General features: G+C 45.9%; 1 protein-coding gene across 3 annotated transcripts; it reads right to left on the bottom strand.

Annotated features, from left to right (window-relative positions):
• Positions 1-3,963: 3,963 nt before the first annotated feature.
• Positions 3,964-8,045, bottom strand: LOC144138674 (thioredoxin-like protein 4A). 3 transcript variants are annotated; one of them, XM_077671067.1, is made up of 3 exons: positions 7,871-8,016; positions 6,479-6,713; positions 3,964-4,536 (listed from the first exon to the last, which is right to left on the bottom strand). In XM_077671067.1, exons 2-3 carry the CDS (start codon positions 6,629-6,631, stop codon positions 4,261-4,263), a joined length of 429 nt encoding a protein of 142 aa, XP_077527193.1. In that variant the 5' UTR covers positions 6,632-6,713; positions 7,871-8,016; the 3' UTR covers positions 3,964-4,260. The 3 variants fall into 3 exon arrangements, with proteins under 3 accessions (XP_077527193.1, XP_077527192.1, XP_077527191.1); XM_077671066.1 differs by having other exon boundaries at positions 3,965-4,536; positions 6,479-6,669; positions 7,893-8,045; XM_077671065.1 differs by having other exon boundaries at positions 3,965-4,536; positions 6,479-6,669; positions 7,871-8,025.
• Between the last annotated feature and the right edge of the window lie 17,395 nt (positions 8,046-25,440).

Below are 25,440 nucleotides of genomic sequence, written 5' to 3'. Positions count from 1 at the left end.
TTGCTGAAGTGACCAACAGGTGGTATTTCCAGAAGTTCTCTCTCACAGCACAATTCTCTTAACAAGGTCTTGTCCAACTTATTGTTGGTAACCAGCGAGATTACAAAGTTTGGAACAACACTGATTTGAAAGGAACACAACAGGAGGTTGTCAGCACTCTTCCATGCTTTAAGATGTTGCGTGCCTCATTTTGAGTAAGGTTGGCCGACTGAAAGATAAAATTTCAAACGAGCAGCTAAATTTTAGTGAAGTCTCTGGGGTTGATTTGCATCAAGGCCACTTGCACTGGCGCAAAAGAACAACTGTTCTTGATTCGTTCACACGCACGGGCCATTCAAGTTTTTGTGGCAGGGTTTCTTGTGCAACAGCGGCGTCCAGCGAAGAAGCCAACTTACAGATCCCAGTGTGATTAAAAAATAAGGTTGCGCATGCCTTGTGGCAAAGCCAGCTTTTACTTTATGTTTTTGTTCTATATGTTAGATATTTTGAACTGCTAATTTAATGGCAAATGCTAAGAAACAAATGAACTACATCGCTTATGCCTGTCTGGAAGTTCTCAACTGCTAGCTGTCCTTCAGTGTATACACACACGCCCACACATGAATAATACTCTTGGTGAAAATTTGGTGTCCTACAGCCCGATCTCGTAATTCTTATTTCATTGTAGGCATGTCTGCAGTACTGGCAACATCAAGGTGCAAGGGGGTTTTTGCTGAGCTTTGCCATTTTCCCACTCCCCTCCCCAACAAAAGGCTCCTTCAAGACACTTGGGAAAGATGAAGCCCCTCACGCAGCCTTTACCGAACATCTTGATTCCATTTCTAGTTTTTGCGGAGTAGAAATAGGAGAGAGGAGTAGCCAGGGGAAACTACCTCACTCGGAAATGTGCTGGTGTTGATACTGTGGCATACACATATGAGCATACACTGCTAATTCTGCTGAACGACAAAAAAAAAAAAAAACAATGCCCATGTCGGCACTCGTGTAGCAGCCAAAAATAAATGGGCGTTTGACGCACCACACCAAAGCTTGCCTATGAATCTCCCAATATGTAGTGGAGGGTTGCAGAATAATTTTCTGACCACTTGGAGATCTCTTAGAGGCCATGAAGACAAAATACAGCTTTTTCCAGTTTGAACGAGTAAACTAGCCCTTGGTGACTGCCTAGACTCCATTCCACTCAGGAAAGAAGTTCTCTTGACCAACAAAATGTAAAAAAATATTAGAAAACTTTGAAATTTTAGCTACGGTGATGTAATACAGGCCAGCACTATGAACAGTTACAGTTAACAGCACGTTAGCATTCAAGCAAAATGATCAAATGGAATGCCCCATTAAACTGCACGGTTATGGTTCTTCGTTGTAGCTTTTGTCGGTGGCCGCCAGTTGCACAAATAAGATTTTGGCAGGAAAGTGGCTGGGAGTTTGCAATAAAATTTTTAACATTGTTATCAAGACAAAGCATGTCTTTCTAATGAACCAGGCTAGTACTTTGTCTTCACAGCCTGTTTCACGTGTGCCAACATATAATAGAAGTGTGCATTTCCGTTTCTCTCGTTTATTATAAACACCAGCCGTCGTGGCTCGAGATCAAAGCTACAACTTCCCACTCTAGTGCAACAACACCTTTTCCGCTGAGCCCCTACGGCAGGTCGGGAGCAGTGCGTCACACAGCAACAGCCCGGCTACCACGTGTTCTGAAGCTACTCCGCAGAACTACTTGACATCTTGCTGCTTCACTTGCCATCATGCCACTTCTAATCTCTCCCTTGCCAGGCTCGCACAGTAAAGAGAGTTCCTGCAATCATGAACTACCTAACCAGCCATGGAGTTATCCATGTTATGCCCACTGGAACAGATGCAAATCTTGCTAGCCAACAAGCATCACTAAGAAGCAGGTACAGTTCACTGTGTAGACTTCTAATATCTAACTGTAAAAACACGCACAAACAACACGGCCCCAAAAAGTTTGAAAAACATGCGCACCCCTTCAGAACTACTACAAAAAGTTGCATAAAAGAAGGAGGCGATATCCGCAGTGGGCTGCAACAGCCAACAATCCGAGGTAAAAAGCCATCTCTTTGCTCGAAAGGCTCCCCAGCTTTGCTGTGTGCTGTCTCCTTCAGTTTGCTTTACGCGCTACCGAAAAACTGGCCATTGCGTTGCTCTCTGTGCGTCCGGATTTGCGGGTGCTTGGGTTTTGGCCTTTGTACATCATCCAGCAGAAGGTCAAACAGGAATGGAACGGATGTAAGCAAAAGTGCACAGCGTTTCGCAAAAGATGAAGCGTGCACAGGAGTAGAATATGCAGTACTAAGTGGGCAGGGCATGTAATGCGAAGGCAAGATAACCGTTGGTCATTGAGTGGATCCCTAGAGAATGCAAGCGTGGCAAGGGGCGACAGAAAGTTAGATCGAAAGATGAGATCAAGAAGTCTGCGGGGATATATTGGTCGCGTTTAGCACAGGACCGGGATAATTGGAGATCTATGGGAGAGCCCTTTGCCCGGCAGTGGGTGTACACAGGCTGGTGATGATGATGATGAAGTTTGCCCACAACAGTGTCTTGGAATAGTCAAATTCAAAAGTGCGATGCATGGCCAATTTTGAGCGAGGAGATTGACGATGCATTGGTGGACTTTTTCGAGGGTAAAACCTCAGACATCGGCAACTGTCTTCAGGAACCTGTGCTGGCACTTGCAGCACAAGCTAGTCTGGGCAATGTTAGAGCCACTAGACGTAGCTTATTTAGTGGCTCCAGGCAATGTGTTAAAGCACCAACCCTGTGTGTGCGTGCTCTATAGTATACGCATATAATAACTCGGTGGAAGAAACGCTTGGATGAATGACGGCTGGAATCTGCCAAGCAACTGCTCTGAGGCAATTGCTGTGTTCTGCAAGGCAGTTCAAAGCTTTGCCCTGGGCTCAAGAATTCGGATTACAAGGCAACGAACACAGGCCAAACTCCTGTGAATAAGAACAGATACATTCATGAGGCGATTCAGCTACGTTTTGATAGCACACAGTGATGTTTAAATCCATAGGTTTAGGAATGATGAATGTTTGTCACTGCCTAGGGAGGCATTAGGAGCAACGAGAAAATAAACTTGCTCCGGGATATATTTCACTAGTGGTTTATTGCGGTATTAGATGCGCCGCTGAGAGCATCTCTTGTCGGCAGCCCTGTCCTTCCTGCGTGCGTCCGTTGTTGTCCGCAGCTACTCTCCCCCTCTCCTCTCCGATAGCGAACACTCTCTCGCGAGGGGCATTGGATTGGATTCGATTGGCTTGGCTTGGCATGGATTAAAGTGGATTGTGTTGGATTGTGTTGCGTCATAGCCGCGGCACTCTCTCTCTCTCCGCGGCCTCCTCTCCTTCGGGCGCGCTGCGCATATAACCGGTGTGCCGCTCTCCGGCGGCCTTTCGGTCGACGGTTGCTCTCCGTTTGCGCTTGAATGAACCCCCTCAGCGTCGCATCACACCAGGGTTCCCGCGAGGGGAGGTGGCCGTAAGTTTTTTTATTTGGACAACGATTGGAAAACCACCCACTCTACTTTTTTGCCATATTATCTACGGCCAGGAAAATACCACATCTTACTCATTTAAATAAAGGCTATTCACATTGTGGAAAAAAAATAAAGATGTGTGTCCTGCAAAAGTTTATGGTACACCACATTCTGCAATGAAATTCAAGAACTAGGCATTGAATACTTGCCGTCTCTAAATTAATGTTATTTGCTGCTTTCATTGCCAGTCAGACAAGAATACAGGTAGCAAGCAGCAAATGTTAGCGCTGAGGCCGTAGCATACACTAGAACTTGTGAAAGCAGAGGATGCCGCTACGACTGAAATATCATGCGAAAATCCGTCGTCTGGTATTTAGGTCGAGGAATAACCCACCATCTATTCAGTTACTTCACAAGTCAGTCTCTGCAAGCTCGTAGACTACATCTCCAAAACCAGAACTCCTGCCAACCGTCTAGCCTTGGTGACTATAAGTGGCATTCGCAAGCAGAAGCAACACACACGAGACTCTTTCTGCATTATTATTAAAACTGAACACACGAGATGAACATGGGAATGAGAACGAACTTCCTGGCTGGTCCAACATTGTCCTCAAATGCACACGCAGTTCCGCTGAGATGCCAACGCCACTCACGTTATCACATCCAATGCAAAAACACACACTGGAAACACTCGGCACCCGAGGCACTCTCCTGATGATGATGACGACGCACGACCACAAGTCCGAGACCACCGCTCAGTACCGGTACTTGGTGGAGTAGTCCTTGGGGGAGACGACGAGACCGCGGCCCTTGCGGGCGCCCCGGTAGACGGTCTCGACGATGTCCACCATCTCCTGCTTGTCCTCGAGGGCCCAGTTGATCTTGTTGTTGTTGCCCGTGCCCAGATCGATCATGATGTGCTTGTTGCGGAAGAAGAACATCACCGTGCACGGGTCGTACAGCTCGTACATCTTGTTGAAGTCCGGCACCTCCGAGATGTCCACCAGGTAGATGGCCGCAAAGTTCTTCACCTGCGGGCAAGTGACAAAGAGCGGGAATTTCAAACGGGCACTGCAGCTCCGTCGCGAAGTAAGATACGACCACCTGAAGATAAAATAAATGTATCTGGCCGCTTTAGTTCAACACATTACTTGATAAAAAAACACAGGCTTCAGCTCAGTAAGCATTACCAAACAAGCAGCTTCACTACCTCAAGTTTAATTTTTGTTTGTTTTGATTTCGGTCAGGTGATCAGCTCAGCATGGCATGCCAGTGTGTGTACCACAGTGGTATCACATCATGGCTAGGGTTTGTTGCTGGTAAGAAAAGGGGAACAGCACATGGTCCCCTTTTAAGGCACTTTCATTCACGCGTTTCTGCTAGAGGTATGAGGTGATGTAATAACCACTACCAACCATTCCCTCGGTGCTGCACCTTATCTGTACCAGAAGATAAAGCAACAATCAGCTGCACTTCGCATCGCTCGCGAACGAAGCGGTGCAATGGGCTGACAAAGACTTGCATTGTGGTCCCGTCGCACCGAAGTATTGACTCCACTTCACCTTTATGGCATCAGGTTCTCCTAAATGATAAGCGCTGCCCCGTAAAGCCAATAAAAATAAATAACATTACAACAGTGTCTCTAATTTGAAAAAAATTCAGCAGCAGCTGCTGATGGGGAAACAGGGTTTGAATGAACATTGCCCGTGTTTCCAGTGGGGCACATTAAAATGAAGGTGAACACAGCATGACAGAGAGAACGTGTCCTTGTCGCTTTGACTTGAGTATATCAAGATTATGACAGTGCAGTGCCACTCGTGCTGCAGATTTTCACAACTCCGTTGACAGTACATTTAAAAAGCAGTTGGCCAAGGTGCTCAACAGTTCCCTAGGGCAACATCTTGCAAGATACAGTAAACCTTGTTAATCCGGATCTCAACGGAGTGAAAGAAATGTGCAAAATATCCGAATGTCGAATTATCGAACGAATAACAAAAACACACATTTTTTATTCTTTCATTCTATACCTTTACTTTGAGAAGTCCATGATGCTTGCTTGTTTCTTTGTGGACAACTGAGTGGAAACGACTAGTTTGCGGGCATACGACAATCCATCTAGCGCAACTACATTGTCTTGAACATCATACCAAGGTCCTATTCGTCCGTCTCACTGGAGGTAAGCGACCGTTCTAGTGGTGAATCGCAACACAGGACTTGCCGCGACAACCTACATTAACTTCCTTGGTGAAGACAGGAAACTAGCTGGGGCCATCTCTCGACGACCTACCACAACTGTTTCTAGAGGCGTTGTCTTGGTTACACCAGCGTCCCCTATCGTACATGTCTGAAAGAAAAGTAGTTTTCCTTGGCCTCTAGATCAACTTCGACAACGCACCATAACTGTCGACGGATGGCGAGAGATGGCGACAAGTGGCCCTCTGCGACAGCAAAATCGGTCACTGGTCGTTGTCACTCTAAACTCACATGAAGATGGTTGAGACTGTAACATGCGCACTCCAAAAACTTGTTTCAGTTGCGCTGTTCTTGACACTCCTCCAGTCCGAATTAATCAGTGCGCGTGCAATTTTGCGTCGAATCAGCGAATGTTTGTTGCTTGATTGATTGTAGGGTTTAACGCGCCGACGCAACGCAGGCGATGAGGCGCGCCGTAGTGGAGGGCTCCGGATTAATTTTGACCACCTGGGGATCTTTAACGTGCGCCGAAATCTCGAACACACGGGCGTTTTTGCTTTTCGCCTCCATCAGAAAAGCGGCCGCCGCGGCCGGGAATTGAACCCGCGACCTCGTGCTCAGCAGCGCAACGCCTTAGCCACTGAGCCACCGCGGCGGGTGAATGTTTGTTGCCATAGGGCTATGAACATATTTGAAGGGAGGGTTTGGGAATGACAAATCATCTGAATTTCCTAATTAACAAAATCCGAATAAACAATATTCTACTGTATCACTCCCCACCTTCTCGACGATGGAGTAGAGCACCTCGTCCATCTTCATGCACGTGGGGTCCCAGTCGTGGCCGAACCGGATGACCACCACTCGGTCCTCCTCCGACAGGATGGCCTGGTCCACCTGCCAGCCATTGTGGAGGTGCTGCAGCATGTACGACATGGCTCAGCTTGTCCGGGTGGCTCTCGCCCGCTGGTCACCTGCGGAACGAAACAGCACCACCAACAGCAATAGCAGCGCAAACCTTGACGGGGCAAGGGTTCGGAACGTACAGCTTGTTTGTCACTGCAGTTCACTGCATGTTATTGCACTTTGACACCCAGGAGAACAGCCAGAGTTCTTTTTCTTTTTTCTGTTACAAATGAATCACGTGTTTGCTAAATGTGCGGAAACAAACACTTGTGTCTGTGCAAATCGACAGACAGACACAATCGGCAAACACACTGTGCAAATCGACAGCAACCCACGAAGAAATGTCAGAATACCATTAGGCAAGCTAGGAGTGCTGAAAGCATGCGTGTTCTGCTCCATCTTTAGAGTGTAGCATGTTTAAGGAAATGTACGAAACCACGGTTGGGCAGTAAAGGCTGCGGATTTCACTCGATCACAATCTCTCCACAGTAATCCCCTTCAAATATCTTTGTGTTTCTTAGGTTGAATGTCGAGGCTACACCTGGGACTGGAGGGCTACATATTAATTTAGACCCCCTGGGAATAGGATTAACATTCATCAAAATCTAGACACGCAAACATTATCATTTTCTGCCTCTATCCAAAAAAAGCAGCAACCGTGGCGGGTGCACCTTACGGGCAAGTGGAACTGGGTGTTTAGTTCTGCAGTTCCCCAAGTTTCGTCTGCAGAGCATGCACCCACACTGCAACTAGCCCTGCTGTTAATGCGCATTTCTTGAAACACTGCGTAAGTGACGGCAGTTCATGCACAGTTGACTCATTAACGCGCAAGGCATTAACACTTCTGTCCTAAATTGCTGCTTTTTACAGTTTATACGCCTGAACAACCAGCGTTCACTGCCCATTTGCATATGTGAAGAAAAAAAAAGGCAACAGCAAAGTTGCTTTTGCGCGGTTCTTAAAACAGGAAGATTATGCCTTTTGATATAAACAGAGGCTGCTTACGAAGCAGCAATCACGGTAACACGGTGCCACGTTAGGTTTTCAACGACACAGAAAGCCACACAGGATGCAACGAAAGTGTGCCCTGATTCGCGGTTATTTAAACGCCCTTTAAAGCACCTAAGTCGGTTAAGGCAGCGAGCACGCTTGTTTCTGAGTGCAACTTTCAAGATGAGAGGGCATTTACACGAGGGAGAGCGGTCTGCAAAAGGACAGATCTATCAAGTAGACATCCAAGTGAAATAGCTTCTGCAAGGCGTTACGCACCTAAGGAAATCGCAATACGTACGATAAACAGGGTTTCCTATCAGAAGATAGAACCGCTATTATCTATTATTGATTGACACCAGAATTTAACCAATTTCACCACAACGTTTGAGTAACGAAAAGCAGCCGACGTCAAAGGCTCGAGAATGTTCGTTACAATCGTATACACCTGTTAGAGGGCGCGGTCTTCCATTTATATTAGCACAATAAAGTACTTGTAACTTGATTTTAATTATTTGTAAATATTTTTTATACATTTGTTGCTTTGTAATTTGTTACTAGAAAAAAAATTAGTTGACTGTGATTTGTTTAAGTTTCGGTTTGCGTTATGGAGCTACAAAAGTTGAGAACAACGTTAATACTAAATCTTTAATTTTCCACTACTCTCACATCAATTTTTAAGTGGAATTTCAGGCTCATGACTGCCTGCTCTGAGGAGTGGCTTCTTGCAAAAAATGAATAGAAGCAAAAGTGCCAGAGTAAACGATGTGGCCAATGTGGCCCCATATGATTGGCCGCTGGCAGTTTCCAGCCAGGGGGGTAAAGCGAGCTCCGAGACCGTACGAATCGTGGGCGCTGACATGATACAATTTTCATGGTTGCCAGATTAATTGCATTCAGTCTTCTAAAAAGTTGTTCCGTAATTATTTAACTAAAACAAAAAACTGGAGCAAAATAGTTACAAATAATTGCTTCAGTAATTAAAACTAGCTTTATAAAAAACGTTTAGTGTAATTAAGCTCTTATTAGAGAACAAAGAGTAAGTGTCTAGTTCAGTTTTGGTTTCGATTTTCGTGTGCTAGGAAGTGGCGAGGCCCTTGCGCCCGACTTGCGTAGTGTGTGTGTGTGCAGTCTTCAGCTCAGATATGCGTGCGTGCAAAACGTGTACAACTAGTACAACTCGGATGCACGCGCTGAGCAAGTTCCTGTCCGGGCGTTTGCGAGGCTCACATTCTTTCTTCACGTTAAGCACCCTATCACTTGCCCCTGAACTGACGCCGGAACAGCGATTCTGATCTGACCTTGACTATCGCAAGTTCACTACAGGCTACGGAGTGGCAGCCAGCGATCGTTCGCGTTGTAAAAGAAATAAAAGGAGCTTTTATAATCGTTCGGTTCCAGTTGTTTTATTCATGCAACTTCTTAAAGCTCTTCGTGCTTCAAATTTTCGCGCAAGCGTTCGTGAAGGGAGAACGAAAAAATAGGTAACGAAATGCGGTTTCTTTTTTAATTAGTCAATGTTCTCTCCTCGCGCGCTCTGTGCGGCCCATTCAATACTGCGCATTCAGTCCCGCAAGCTTTCCCTTTGAAGTGGTGGAAAGCAGCTAGAACTTGACGAATACAGACAGAAAGGAAAACAGGACACGCCGCGGACTGTACTTCGCATACTCCCTTGGCATGCATTCTTCCACTCCGTTGGCATGCGATCGACCGCGCTCTTTCGTTCCTGTGCTTCAAAGCGCCGCGACTCACCCACTCACCGGCAATATCAATATGCGTTGGCCCATGCGATGTCTTTTGTGTGTGTGTCAATAAAGGTTTTACATTGAGCTAAAGCCAAAGGCAGTTCACTACACTTCGTTTGAAAAGCATTGAGCGACTCGCAAAATGTCACAGAATGGCAAATAAAGCGGCACAGCGCAAAAATGCACGGAGATCATACGGAGATTCATTATTCTGTGCACCCAGTACGGATCAGCTGACCCCTTGGCGTCCTCGCGCATGCGATCAGTCGCATTCGAGCTTGCGAGCAAGTGTTGCGTGAGCGTTGCCACATCTTACTCAAATAGTCTCAGTACATACAAGTCGCACGTACGCTAAACCGAAAACACGGCGGTTACCCACCCACAGGAGATAAACTACGCAATGCTGTCGACGCCGCCTACACAAAATCCGCCTGGCCAGCGGTCCGCCATGTTACAATTTCTCCCGGCATGCTTCGCTAGCCGGACGCGGAAACGCCACAGTAGCACGTTGCCAGATTACAACCCATCGCTTTCGCCGTTTTCAGTAAGCAAAAGCTCAGCTGGCAACCTTCAAATCGTTGTATCATGTCTGCCACCGCGTGTCGTACGGTTCCAATGCATTGGCTCAGCGGCGCGCTTTCCCTCTAGAGTATATTATCTCTATGTTTCCAGCCCCCAGCGGGGGATTTTTTTTGGCTGCGTCTGCTGCAACCCGGGGCTTCCGAGCCGATTCCCCCCGAACTGGCTGCTGCGCCCCACGGAAGTGACGTACATCAACAAAAAAATTGCGTAATTGCATTACATTGCAATTACTTCAATAGTATTGCATATATTTTTGGCAGTGACACACTAATATTACAGTATCAAGATTTATTTTTAGCCTGAATTTATTGTCTTTTAATATGACGTCACCTAGTCACCGTGACGTCATGGACATGCTTTGTAGATGTTTGCATTATATTTTTCTCTGCGAAACTCGAGTTTGTTATTGTTTCTGACACTCGCGTAGAAGTTGTGTAAACAAAGCACTTTTTATAGATTTACGACGGGTTTTACGGATGACCTACGGACGAGCGGCATGGAGAAGAGGCCGAATTCCATCGAAGAGCGAATTTATACGTACGGGTAGAGTTCACTCTAGTATGGGCTTGTCTGTTCCGAATTTGTTCCGTTGGCCTATTTCAAATATTCCGGCTTCGCGCGGTGCCGAGGCAAGCAAGAATGTTACGAGCGTCGGCGTTGTGTGGAGTCGCTCACGAGTGGTGCGGTGCTGCGCTGTGTTTTTGTTTCATATGAGGTGTTCAGCTCCAAGCCTGTGTCACCGCGCTTGTATCTTCTGCAGTAATTCAGTCTTCAAAGTCCTATGACTATTCGTGGCAGCAACGCGAAGTGCTGGTCAGCGCTTGCGCAGAGCGCAATGTTTTCATATCAAATACGTACGTATCAGAACCAAATGTTGCCCCAAAATGTGCAGTAATGTACGAAGCACTGTGTTGCCTTCCAAACGTGACCGATGTGTGTGGTGCGTCATAGTTTTCCAGAGGTTTGTTTGTGTGAAGCTGCTGGCGTCGCAGTCATCGATGCTATCATCACAGTCATTGTTATACACGGTGTTGTGTCGGTATCACAACGCGGGGCAAATACTTTGATACTGCTCCGTAGTCGACTTGAAAGTGTCCAGATTCGTGTCGCTGCAGGAGTGTAGACGTGAATAATCTAGAGCCCCATCAGCTAGCAATGGTGCGTCGCAGTGACAGCGAGTTTTCGTTCGTTCGCTTCAACTTGCCGTGATCCCTGTCGTTACAAGCGTGGCCAAAAAATGCGCCGGATATCTGTTGTCAGTTACCGTGGCATTTTCCGTGTGTGTTGTGTTCGTGTGCTCCAAAATTTACGATGTCGCCAAACGTACGTGATCGTGCCCATTTATGACAGGCTAGGTGATGCGTCAGTGGCTTCAGCAATAACAGATGCTACGTGCTGTGTTGAACTGTTATATCTACATTCTAAGCATACCATCTAGGTGACTCTGCGTAGTTGTTGTTTCTATTTGCTCTAACCTCAGTTGCCTTGTTCATCTTTTTTGCAGGGTATTTTTATTTACGTGTGCGCGCAGCATATTAGCACTAAATCAACCTTACACACTTACCTGTACATGCCATAACCCTCTTTGTAATCACGTGTGCATGTGCTACTGTTACCCTGCAGTATTTCGTCAGCTACTGTGCATGCTAGCAAAGATTGTTTGCATGTCGTTCTGAACCATTGCTAATAGCCTGAATTTCCTTTAGTATTACTAGCATACCTTTTTCTTTCTCACCTGCTGGCTTCGTGTTGCTTTTAAAAGGAATGAATGATTTAGCGCTTATGTCGGACAAACTTGTAAAAACAATACACGGGATATACCTGCTAAATTTCTCAATGGCACAAAGCACGTACACTGATCGCACAGGCTAAAAGTATGTCTGACGTGCTCCACACTCTTCGTCTGCCCCCCAACGCAGTCATGCTTGATTTTTACCCAACCGGCAAAACCACTTCTGCTCACTGACGAGCCAGGGTCACTGTCACGCCCACTTCACAACATATAGTGAAAGCAGTCTGTTCTGATTTTTACCCAACAAACCAAACCACTTCCACTCACTGACTAGCCATGTAGAGTCACTGTTAATAATTAATCGTTACTAATAATTAAAAAAATCCAGATGTAACTGCAGCGATGGTGAAGGCGGTAGTGAAAGTCCGGAGTGGGCGACTTTGACGGCGCTTGTGGGTTTCAGTGCATTTGGACTAAGAACGGCTCTCACGGGGTGGAAGCCCTAACATCCTTCTGCTCGCAAATCCATAAAATATTTCTGTCTCATTGTTTAATGCAATACAAAGTTGAGGCCATTGAAAAGCACCATCAGAGAAACATGAGAAAGCGTTGCTTTTGCCTCCGTGGAATGAACCAAGGTGGGCCCGCTAGGTATATCTGCATCTAAGCATACATTGGGTGCTACTGCGCAGCCGACTGGTACCCGTTGGCAAACCTGCTTCCCACACAACAACACAAACACATGCCTGTTGCATGCGGCCTGTGCGCATTTTGTTTGTCTGCATGAAATGGAATGGCTGTGCCAGCAGGAAATAATTCATGAAGCACTGCAGGGCAGTGCAACAGTCGCCAGAAAAAATTTCCATCAGCAGACTCGCATACTCGAATGGCAACTGGCAGGCTCCATGGTTCAACACAGTGGTAATTCCAGTGTGCCATCAATGCAACAAGTCTGTCCATAGTATCAGGAGATTCGAATATAGGTTAACAAGGGCGGTGTGACAACTGTCGCCGTGCTGAAAAATGCCACAACAGGGCTGTATTGTGCACAGATTTTTGTTGCCACTCTCATCCCACCTAGTTGTGCCAGCTTCCAAGTTTACCCCGTATCATTTCAAATTAACTGACGTTTGCTGGTGTTTGATTGATAGATGCAAGCACCAGTAAAGTGTGTCTGTCATCTTTAGCACTAAAATCATGTTCTCAAGGGGAAACCGAGTTTAACGAGGTTGCGGACATGAAAGCTCATGTCAAGCTGGCAGTGCTCATGGGGGTCATAGCAGAAAAGTTGCAGCATGGCGTCGTGCTGTTTTTGCTATGTTGATGTTATAAAGCGCATGGTATTTATATGGGTCATACGTTTCAAACAAGGCACTAGCTGGAAGTCGTTGCTGTCCCTTCCCTTTGTTACACTTTGTAGTTGTGCTCTTTGTTTGAAAAAAAATATTAGAAACTAGCTAGTGTAATTACAATTATAAAACTAATTTTAAAACTAATTTTCTGTGAAGGAAATGCTGCCTTGTGCCATCTAAAGGATATACACTGTTTTGGCTACACACATCATAAGACAAGATAGCAATGCAATACTCTACAGAGCTCGTGCACAAGCTGCTGCCTTGCATTGGTCTGACCCACAGAATTGACAGGAACAGCTCCCCAGGACTGATCCCGAGCAAAGGTTCTGGCTCGCTCATGCCCCTCAACTTCACAGAAGTCAATGAAACCTTGTTACACAGGCTGCGGCTTAAAGTAGCGTTGACCTGAAAGTATCTGCACACAATCGGACGCGAGGGCAGCCCAGACTGCCTTCTGTGTAAGGCTGTACAGAGACAATTGATCGTTTGCATAGTTTTTGACCAAGGTATACTAGTGGGTGAAAAGACCTTGAAGCAGCCTTACTACGCTTGGATGCTTACCCTCTGTCTGAACGAAAGATTTTTGGCACGTGGGCTGACACGAAGAAGCAAGGTCAAGCTGTCAAATCGCTGCTTGACCTGTCGGGACTCTCGGGTCTATGTGGTGAAATTTCACAAACTGCGGAACTTTTTTTTATGGTCGGTAAATAAGTTGTGCAAATTATGCAGTGATTAGTCTGTTTCTGCGCCCCATACATGCTTTAAGTGTACAAAGTTAATTGGTTGATTTCACTGTCATTTCTCATACTCTCAGTATTCAGTACCTTCCTTGCCACAGTGGGATTTAAGTAGCAGGCCCAAGTTCAGTTTCTCAGGCTGGCCTCTTCTCCTTTCAAAAATCTTTTACTATCTCTACCTCTCTCTTGCTAGCATGCCAGGTGCTTGTAACGGTTTACTAGGATTCACAACGGTCACCATACGATAAAAATTTCTAATGACTACTTTCATTGCTGAAGTTCACTGCACTCAGTGTACTAGGGTGTTTGGCGCACAATAGTAATTATGACTGCAGACAGCCTACAGTTCTTAAAGCCCACATCGAAATCCTGCCACGGACTCGTTCTTGCCTTCACTTCGATAAGGCTGTCACAAATGGGTTGATCAGCCGAACATGCTGGAAGGGATGTTTTTCTACACTCTGAATTTGATCATTGTGCATACATTAAATACATTAAAGCATTTTTGCTGGTTCTTCCTTTTTATCTCTTGACACCCAGTGCAACCAATGGGCTGGTAAAAGCTGTGGCTTGTCATATGTGTTTCCAGTTCATAATGGTGCATTCTGCTTGTTGCCAAAGCCAACTGCAGAAAAGTTCTTCAGCCATAATGCAGTGCTGGCGATGGTCTTTTGTGGGCTATAAAAGCAAAATGTACTTGTTGTTGGTCAAATAAAGTGAGCCAATTTTAAATGTTTCTTCCCAATGCCGAATGTGTTTTCTTGGAGGTTGTGTATTTGTTTAGTCCTTTTGGGAACAGTTGAGCATGTATGGGTCATGTGTTGGCCATGAGACTAATCAGCATTTGAAGGTTCATGGGGTAGGTACAACTTGTACAGCTGGTGAGCGAAGGGATATAACTATTACATTTCCGATTTTCTTGCAACATGTCACTAGCATACAACAATTAGGATTTATAATTTAGCTGCAGTTCTTTTTTACGACAATACTGCTATTGTGCCCATTATAAAATAAATAGTAATTACGACCAGCCGCCATACGTTGCTGGCCGTAATGTGTGCGGCGTCATCAGAAAACATCCTGTCATAGTTACTCCCGCCGTTTACCTTGCACGTGTGCACGCGTTTTGCGATGAGCGTGCGGCATCAACCTCGCTTGCCCGTGGTGCTCGGAAAAATACCAGGAAAACAGTCACGTACGTATGCGCCACAAGGATGAGCCCAAGACACCTCGCAGACGCCCAGCTCGCGAAGCCGGTTCTACCGCGTGCCGACGCATTTCACTTTAGGAGGAATGGGAAAGCCTGCGGACAAAGCAATCCGGGTCAGCCAGTCATGCATGCGGAAGATGGATATGACGATAATTTTAGGGACCTTATATGACGATGACTACTACTGCCACAGTGAGAAGCGACGATGGAACACGTAAATAAACAAATTTCGCAATACGTGGTGGTCTCTCATTCAGTGCTTCAGGAGGATCTAAAAATAAATCCTCCAGCTCGCCTTGCGTCACTTAGTGCAAGTTTCGCCAGTTTTAAAGACGAAGGTGTAACATCAAACGCGAAAACTGACCGTACATATACGTGGCGTCGGCGGGGCCACCGCTGTATGGACTGGTGTACTTGAGCTCATTTCGCCACAGCAGCAGCCAAATCCTCTGACTACGGCGCTAAACCGGCACCTTGGCAGAATGGAACCTTGCTGCCATGTGCTGCCAGCTGCAGGTGCACGTGGCAGCACGTATACGCGTAAACGGATGCGCACACACAGCTCTGACTGCTGGGGAACTTCAGCGTGATGAGCATCCAGTCTGCTTGTCAGAAAACGAAGGCCTAGTATGCTTCTTTCTTTTTGGACAACAAACGTCACATGGTTGGCCGGTTCTTCATCACTTGCAGCAGCAGCTGTTGGACAGCTGCTGCTATGACCAGAAGCAACATGCGCACTACTTACATGACGTTTGTATACAAATTATGTGCAACAACGCTTTTGTCAATTTGGTGTTGACAGGAGCTGTGGGCACAGTTTATGTGGGAGACTATATTGGCGCTACATTTGCTGCCCTTACCAGCGTGTGGTACAGCGCTGTGCTCTCGCTGTTTATTAGTTACCAGCATAATTTTTACAACGGTGTGTGAAGTTGGTGAAATGAAGTACAGTGTATCTCCTGGATTGGTCGGTGCTTCCTGCTTCGGCGTGATTCTTTCCAGGCCATCAGTAACAAGGGTGGCAAAGTTGTGCTTGTGCCAGAAGCCAAATTTTTTGGCACTTTAATTGTGATCAGTACTTGTAGCACTGCAGTGTACCTTGTAACTTTGGAAGCTCGGAAAAGTTGGTACAACATGACCAAATATACAGAGTTGTAGGAAAGACGAAAAGAGGCATATTAACACGCGTTTACTCCAAACATCTTTTTGTCACATCTACTATAATTCAGGCCTCTTTTGTCCCACCTGTGCTGATTTCACTCCCCAAAATTAGGCACCTGCTGGTCTTTTTATGCACAGAAAGTATGGTGAGGTTTCAAAACATTTCAGGCTGCTGCGCCAAAACTATACGGACAAAAACGCTGGTTGGTGTTCACCGGCGCGTACTACAGTGCACAAGAGTGGAAGATCAAGTGCACTGGGCACCAGTAATCTAGACCAAAGAGAACACTTGTCAAATAAGGGTCTTCAAAGGTATTCCTTCGGCCTATTCTTCTCCCCACAAAAGCCACAGATTCTATGATCTAAATGGGAGCGCAAGCAGCCTTCGTGAAACACTATTTAGACCTTTGCCGGCAGAGTCTTCAGCCAGTGCCCACGTTTGAGGACACAGACCCATTCTTCCCTATTCAGCCACAGCAGATCAAACCTGATGGCGTGATATGGGGCGCGCACACACCTTCCAAAATAAAAACAAAGAAAGAAGTGCGGTTACAAAAGCCGGCGAATTTAAACGTGCAACACAATCCTCCGAATCCTCCACTCGGAGTGGTTTTGCCTTGCCCGCAGGTGCGCCGTAAATAATACAACACGTACCGAACGACAGCCGATGTACCAAGGAGGAGAGTTATCAGCCTGCGCTTACGGCGCGTACAAAAAGCGCGTGCTTTTCATCGTAAACAATGAAAAGCACAGCCGACCTAAACATGAGTGCCGGCACGGCCGCTTTGCACGGCCGGCATGGTTCTAGTTTCGGCGATCAACAACGACGACCAAATCCAAGATATAATAACAAAAACAGGTGACGTCACTTCCGTGGGGCGCTCCAGCCAGCCCCGATCGGGCGAGGCTGGAGCACCCCGGGGGAAAGGATCCCCGGGGTGCAGCACGCGCATTAACCAGGCTTAACGTGTTGGCAAGCGTTCCGAATTCGGCTCATCAACCCTGAACGCTTTCGGCTCCCGGTTACGTGCGGTATCTGCCACGAACTTCCTTCATTCGAAACCTGCGCTTGCGTGTGAGTCGTCTCATCATTGCGTGCTCCTCCCAGAATGTCATTTTGGAGTACGGTTCCCGCGTCTCGTTTATCACCAAAACCGCGGCTTTGTTCGACCTTGCGGTGTTCGAATTGTATTGTTTCGCTCGCGCCGCCGGTCTCCCTGTTGGGCAGTCTGTTGCTATGAGCTAAGACGCCTAAATCTGCGTGCCGCATACCTTGTTTACACTTTCTCGCGGGCGGACGTCGTGCATAGTTTCGAATTCTGTCGTCGCGAGCGGGTGGCCCTTGAATCCGTTTGACGCAGGGCGCGATGTCTTCGGCGGCCCCGAAACGTGCACGGAGCAGGAGGAACAAGCCTCAACCGGTAAAGCTTTCGTTCGGCTCGTCCAGCGGCCCTTCTTGCAGCCTTCCCAGGTGAGCACGCAGCCCGCAGAGATTTCTGCCGTTTTGGTCAGTTCGCGTACTCGCCAGACTTGCTAAGTAAATCACCTTAAAAGCTACACGAACATTAAGGAATATTTAATGACTCAAATGGTGCGGAAATGACTTGTGCGGGTGCGTTTGATTTTTTTTTTTTTTTTTGGTGTGCAGTGCATATGCGGTCCTCTGGATTTGACAGCTGTCTTTCAAGTTGAAACTATTCGTCTTGTGACGTTTCGCAGCTCTTCTAAGTCTTTCAAGTTGAAACTATTCGGGGCACTTTTGCTCCCCCCTCTTCTCTCCTCCTCCCTTGCCGGTGTCCAGTCTGGACGAACGGTTACCCGCAGCACCTTGGGTTCCGTCTGGACGGAACTTCAGCACTTGTCGTTCTGTACGGACTGAACGCTAGACGCAGCCGTATTATTTAGTGCTGAGTGTGCAATAAACGCAGCATTGCCACAGCTCTGCAGCTGTTTGCGTAGGAGATAGTGCGTTAGTCTGCGCTTTAAGTGGAGCCAACTAGACGTGCTGGGTGGGGCCATAAATTAGAAATACCTGTAGGCTGCTGGTGACGGGTGGTAGAACACTTTGATGCACTAACTCTCCGCTGGTTTCAATTCTCACTCAAAGCCTGGGCTAGCTCTGTCACTTCTGAACCTCTTTTGTGAGGCATTGTTGCACAGCAGGTGTTAAAAGTGCACTCTTTAGACCTTTTGGTTTCTGCATAGTTCTGTTTTGGGGCCCCACTACTTTCTCAAGTGCACAACAACGATCACGGGATCTAGCAGGATTCTGCGTAATGCATAGCTTGCGCTGACGTCATCGTAGCTGCCATGTTGGAGTACTACTTGCACAGTGGAAGGCTGTGTGCTTTCTCAAGCAGCTCTGGGAAGGCAGAGAGCAGTACTCCAGAAAGGGCTGTGGTGACGTCGCATGAAAGCTGTCTGCTGTCTTCACTCCAACTCTGATCAAAGTTTTGGATACTCTAACCATAGTTTCTCTCATTTAATCTTGGCTAAGCCCCCTTCCCACAGCACCTGTCCCCTCTACAGTACCTTGTCAATTTGGAGGTTGCATGAAGTACCAGGTAGAGGAATGGCAGGACAAACGCAAGTACTACACTTCACACCTGCCTGGACATAGCTGCTGCTGTATGTGCCACAACAAAAGCTGTCACTGTGTGAACTGATCTAAGAATTGCAGAAAGCTTGGCCACCCAGTAGACGTTGTTCGGGTGTCGCCTCAGCACTGCAACATTTGCTAAGTTTCTAATCATGTTTCCAATCGTGAATCCTTACCTACTCGCCAAGCTTCGCACACTTGTTCAACATTTCTACCATACTGCTTGTTGCCCCATCAGGAGGTTGTGGTAAGGGCAGTACCTGATGAATGCAGTTCTACGTACTGTGACATCAATGTGTGTCGCCTACGTGTGCCTGTTACGTACACGATCAGGCTGGAAAGGTCTTGTGCATCCCAGTCAGCAAGCCTTCGATAACGACAAATGATGGCGTGCAGGTTTTCCCAGGTAGCCAGTGACACATAAACACGACACATTGATAGTGTCTTTCAACAAACCACGTTTGATTACATGAAAAAGAAAAAAGAAACGGCTGGAGCCAACCTATGCTTTCCTTTATTTATTTTTTTTCTCCCCTGTAAATAACATAGACTTGCCATGGCCGCCTTTCATCGTTCATCGGCAAAATGCCAGCTCATCACAAAAGCCCGAACGCGGATTCTGTGGTGGGTTTATTCTGCGCAAGGGGGGCAAATTCCTCTGAACATTTTTGTTCGGCCGTAGTGTCCCTGTCATAGCGTGCTCCACTTTTCTGCACATGTTTATGACGCTAACAGAACAAAAAAAAGTCGTTTGAGTGTGAACTCTTGCTCGGGCAACAAGCCAAGTGTGGCAGTGGCCAGAGTGGTTCGCTGCCTGGCATGCCCACCTAGCTTGCCGCATTCGTTGGAAGGCACCACAGGCTAAGGCATAGGGGCGGATTTTTGTGCACAACTTTCTGGCACGTGCAGGTTACAACCGGAAACGACCCATTCGATCAGTAGCTTTTTTTCAAATGGCCGTCTTTGCAAGCTCAGTCCAATCATGCACGCAGCAGTACATTGTTCTTTTTTTGTGTGTGGGCAGGGGGGGGGGGGGGGGTGATTTTAATTGGAAGCTTTCTAATGTGGCTGATTTATCATCGGAAAGAAAAAAAAAATCGCTTGTTATAAGGCCTTGTGCGGCGATGTAGCCTGTACTTTGTGGCGCTGAAGTCTGACGTTGCTGTCAATTTGTTTTTCGACTGTATTGGGCTCGCGGTCCGTCCGTCCGTGTGTGTGTGTGTGTGGGGGGGGGGATAGCTTGAGATAGCTTGCATATTTCTGCTGTTTCATGACAGTGAAGGAACTTGAACAGAACAGTTATATCTGTGTGCGAAATTTCATAAAATGGCTGGATTGTGTGTTAACATTTGTGAACGCAGTCTTCTAACCCACTCGTAACAACTTTGAAGTGACATCGGAAAGTCACTGTTAAAAATAACTTGTCTGCAGGGTGAACACAAAGAGCCGATTTTGAGTCTCTGCATTTAGCAAGATGGAAACGTAATGCCCACGCCAAACCACCTCAACACATAATGCCGGAAATAAACTAATAAGTTGGAAAGATACTTCCTGCCTCTCCTATCTCCTTGGCCAGCTGCCAGCGGGAGATGCAAGAGGCCTTTCCTTGGCTCTCTGCTCCCCGTACAGTCTCCTAGCATGGCCTTGTACAAGGCAGCTGTTACCCTTTTCTTCTGTAATGCCCCGTTCGCTGGCAGGTTTTTTGTTCTTTTTTTAATACTGGTTTTTATTACAGGCCTTTTTTTTTTTGCTGCTGCTGTTTCATGTTCCACGGAAATCCTGTGCTACTAATGCACTACGGTGCTCTGGAAAGTGTCTAAACATTTGTGTACAGGAATATCTTATCTAATAAAAAGTTGCATTGATTACAAGCAGCCACCTAACTAGTTAACAAAATAGTTATCTTCCAAATGGGGGGGTGTACGTCGCTTAAAACATTTATTTTTTTTAGTTGGACATTCTTCACAATGAGGCTTGAGAGAGTTGCTACTGAAAGCTTAAACGCGGTTAGCGAAATTCCTTTCCTTGGTAGCATCTGAGCCGCCATGGCTGTGTTGCTGAGGCGAATACAAAGTGGCGCAGATGAAATTTTCAATCCTTCTGAAGTATGAAATTGACCGTACAAGTTTTATGCGTTCACGAGACCTCTCAATAGGTGATGTGGCACTCCTAAAATACAAGTTGTCTCTGGAGTAGGGAGTGTGAAAAAAAAAGGCAACGAAAGTACAGTCTGAAGTGGCAGGGGGATATGCAGGCATATGGTCCCCTGAGTTTCTCAGGAGTGGCAGTGAAAGGGATAAGGGGGTTCACTGGTCCTTGAAATTTCTCTAATACATGAGCTAGTGTTATAAAACAGCGGCACACATATGTATCATAGCGTGCCGATCGCAAATGAAATGAAAGCTTGCTTAGAATGAATAGTTTGAAATATATACCTAGTTGTCGAAAGATTTGCAAAACTACTGACTGGGTGCTTATTAACTTTTTTGTTGCAGCTGAAAAACGGCTGATTTTGATGCTTCCAAACCTTTTTTTCTTGAGCTACTAGACACATTCAGCATTGCTATGCGTGCCATTGCAGCTTATAGATTTGTCTCTCAGATGCATAACAGCAGTTTTGTGAAAGGTACAATTATGTAGAGTTTATTGGTCAAGTAATCTGAAAAAAAAAAAAAAATGCAGAAAAGTATGCACACGATTTATATAGGCAATTGTACTGATCATAAAAATTATTTTAGGGATTCTAAGATGTACAAGTAGTTGCTGCGTTCCTATACTATGATTCAATATATATATATATATATATATATATATATATATATATATATATATATATATATATATATATATATATATATATATTAATGTGAATGCTTTACGCCAAGTTTTGGATTTTTGCGGGCCAGTCAACTTCGCGCTCCTGATGGCTGTGCCACTCGAGAGTAAGTCAGCCTCTCTAAAATATGCATTTAAGCATACTTGCTTGTGTTCTAACAAAATCCCTATCACTTAAGTAGTAAAAAGAAAACAAGAAAAAAAAGTCGCACTCTTAAAACTTTCGTGGCAGCGGAAAAATGGCTGTTTTTTGGGGTGTTCCAGGAAATATTTTTTTATTACCACGGAAAATGATTGATGCTGAAGTGTAAAATACGAAAGGACAAAGAAATTATAGGGCTTTCTAATAGTAATAATTTCAAACAGATTTATTACAAATTTTATTTTAAAAATACCAAAATAAAAAAGTGACAAAGCAAAAAAAAAACTAGGTGCATTTACATGTGAGTATGGTGTCGGTTAGGTGATAGGCCTGCCTGCCGTGTAGTCTCGCGTCTCCACTGCCACGGTCGTGCGACTGTCTGTGGTGTTGGCTCGTGGTGGCAAGTTCTTCTGGCAGAAAACGAGAGAAGTTTTGTCCTTGCAAGACAAGCTCAAGCTCGCATTTTTAAATGCTGTCTCCGATGGCAAGAAAGAATGTAGGCACTCGTTGCAGTATACCAGCTAGCAGCACCCTCTCGCCAATTTTGAGGGCCGAAAAGAGAATAAAGTTCTTTAAAAGGTGCCCTTTCAGCGTAAGTTTGGTCCTTTAAATGCGTTAATGCACCGAAAAGTGTCCAAAGGCAAAGCTGATGCATACCTCAGTTACGTTTGTGCATACGGGAGTGAGTGAGGTTGCCTCTTTGAGAGTGCTGTGTAGTGACTAAGCTCGTGGGAAAGCAGCAGGTGCAAATGGCGCCGTTTTTCACGCTGAAATGAATTCTTGAAGGGGGAGTTCACAAGTCACTGTTGTCTAGCATTTCGGTTTTGTTTCTACTTCATTCACGCGAACCTTAACTCGTAACCTGCATGTAATGGGAAAATTTTGAATTTTTGCCAACAAACGTTAAATCCAGGTTTTAACTGAAGCAAGGACAATCACTTTGGGATAAGTGCTTTATTTTACCAAGAAACATACGAGGAAGTTTATGTTTGTAAGGCACCTACAAGTAAGCTTACTCTTTTTCGCGTTGGGTGCGGCTTCAACTTTCACGTTTGGTATTCTGAACAGCAACATCGAAAAGGACTGGACCCTGTATTTTTATACAGGCTGTCTGGGGCCTCCCATTTTGTTTGATGTGGCGGCAGTCTCTTCCCAGTCTCCCGGGCTCCCTGTCGTTCTAATGCCTCTGTGCTTCATCTTTCATTGCAGCACCATGGAGGCGAGTTTCTCCGAGTTGGTGGCAAAGCTCCAAATGAAGTAAGTGGAACTACTGGCAGGGCAGTGTTCAGTCTGTTCTTCCCGTGTCTTGTACCGTGGGGCTGTGTAGGACCCTTTTGCATGCCCAACCACTGGGAAGAGTTGGGTGCCTATGTCCTCAAGGCTGGACTGTGCTGGACTGAAAGCACCCTGTTGTAGTCTTTTCTCCACAGCATATTGCTGGGCAACAAGGCACACTTGCCGGACTGATTATACTTGCAGATACCTAGCTGCTCAATCGTCTCGCTTGTGGCAGGAGCGGTGCCCATTGTCTTATCCTCTGACTGGGCACGGCAGCACTGCAAGCTGCCATTTCATTGGGATAGACTAACGCGGGTTCAAGACTAAACACGAAAACATTATTTTTGCTTTTGACTAGCAAAGCCACGACACTAACCACATACAATCAGATGAGCTGTTTTGCATCCAATGGGGCTCATCCATAGTCAGTTAATAGGGCAGATTTGGAGGGGAGGCCTATGGCCAGTGTAAATGCGTGCTTAAGTCCGCTCAAACTAAATTCGTTAATATACTTGCAAAACACCCTGCTACTGCATAAAAGAATGTGAGGTCAATCTTGAAGAAGGGCACTGTGCTCATTACGATTCGCAGCAAGCCACCTTAATTAAGGGATTGTATGTTGCAGATATGCCTAACAGTGTATAGTCAAACCCCACTATAATGAACTCCACTTGAACGAAATATTTCCAATTTCCCGTCAGGTAGCCATGGAAGTCAATACAACAAATTCCTCCACAAAACAAATCATTTTTCTGGCTTGTTTTTGCTTTAAGGGGGGGGGGGACACTGCTCTTGAGGACATTTTTGTTATTTTTTAACCTATATGCTTGAGATTTACACGAAACGTATTTTAACGTCCTCAGCATGAATATGCAGTCAGTTTTTGTCTTTGTGGTGTAAGTGCAGGGTTGTGCAACATGTTATGTCATTCCATGTTGGGCAGTTTTTTTTATTTATTTATTTGTGATACTCGAATACATTTTATCCCTTTGTGCTTTAGAAACCTCAGGGAGTGCAGCTATACCACAGAAGCCATTTTAGCATCGTTTCTACAAGCACTGTAAACTTAATAAATGTGAGGTCATTAATTACCAATATTTTTGTAAAACAAACTGCATAATAAATTTGCTAGAAAAAATAAATTGTACATTTTTGTGGTTTTATTGCACTGTTCCGTTCATAAGCTTTCAAATACAGCACAATGACACAAATCTGACCAATACATCCCAAGATATTGTACCAGACAGTTGATCTCGTGGGGAAAAAATTGGTCCCGAGATAACAGGGCACGAAGTTTGGAAACGCAGGCAAAAATAGTCATTTAGGCAACTTCAAATGGTGAAAGTGTTGTGAATACTTCTGGTACAGCTATAATATTTTGCAGGCACATTCTTTGGGAGGTGTAGACTGCAAATAAAATTAATACAGAAAATTGATTTTTTTTTGGCAAATTTTCGGTCCTCAAGACCACTGTCCCCCCTTCAGAAAACTTTCAGTGGGGCTGGGCTTGGACATTATTTTACTATAAAATAAGCATAACGTCACCCATTATATATTCGGGGAAATATTTTGTTGTAGCGGGGTTTGACTGTATACACTTTAAACATATTTGCGGTGTCTAATCTCTTAAAGTGGCTTGCTGCAAATCGGAAAGCACAGTGCCCTTGTTCGGTATTCACTTCGCATTTTTTATGTAGTAGCAGGGTGCTTTGAAAGTAAATTTTTGGATTCGGTTTGTGCAGACTTGAGTGTACATTTACACCGATCATGGGCCTCGTCTCCAAATCTGCCCCATTAACTGTCCATGGATGGGTCCCATTGGATGCAACACAGTTTACCCGATTTTGTGTGTTTACCGCCCTGGCTTGCTATTTGTTTTATTGGTAGGTCGTATTCAAGTAGCTTTTGTTAGCTTGCTTCAAGGCCCTTGCATCCGTGCAGTAGTACGGCCATTAACCCTAAACCCCGGGCTTCTGTTCAAAGCCATCCAGGTCTTGGCAATGCCCTGCACTTGGCTGCAGCCTTTCTCCTGGGGATGCAGTCGACGGGCACTGCGTTTTTTTGAAAGTGACACAGCATGTCCCTGAGCTATTTGAACCAGTTAAGCTACAGCTTCTGCTACTCGTGCTGCCACAGCAACAGTCTATATGCATGCAAACAGTGCATTGATGTGAGTAGTCGTCCACGGCTGTCATGGGTGCAGATCGACATGCCGCCCTGTGTGTGCGGTCGGCTCTCTAATAAGCTCTTGAGCACACTCGGAACTGCCGTCTGTTGTGTGATCGTATCGTAACGCCCTATCCAGGTGTAAAGAATGTTCCCACCCATGCGTCCATGCAGGAGGCAGGAGGCACAGGTGGAAGATGAGTACGGGTGCTACCTGGAGGACGCCAATGGCAACGTGACCGGCTGGTCTGCTCACAAGTACTACCCGTGAGCCGCCGCCTTATCGTGGGACGGGGGGCGTGGTATG

The sequence above is a fragment of the Haemaphysalis longicornis genome, unplaced genomic scaffold (assembly GCF_048455015.1).
Source record: "Haemaphysalis longicornis isolate Haplotype H1 unplaced genomic scaffold, Haemaphysalis longicornis Haplotype H1 scaffold_5, whole genome shotgun sequence".
Lineage (NCBI taxonomy): Eukaryota > Metazoa > Arthropoda > Arachnida > Ixodida > Ixodidae > Haemaphysalis > Haemaphysalis longicornis.
Note: the sequence above shows the minus strand (reverse complement) of the source record. Positions and strands in the feature narration are given on the sequence as shown.

What these genes read in the sequence shown, in the direction of transcription:
- LOC144138674 (XM_077671066.1), bottom strand. Translation starts at nt 6,631, where the DNA reads ATGTCGTACATGCTGCAGCACCTCCACAATGGCTGGCAGGTGGACCAG. An exon ending in TCTACTCCATCGTCGAGAAG is followed by an intron (nt 4,537 to 6,478) that starts GTGGGGAGTGAT and finishes ACTTGCCCGCAG; the next exon opens with GTGAAGAACTTTGCGGCCAT.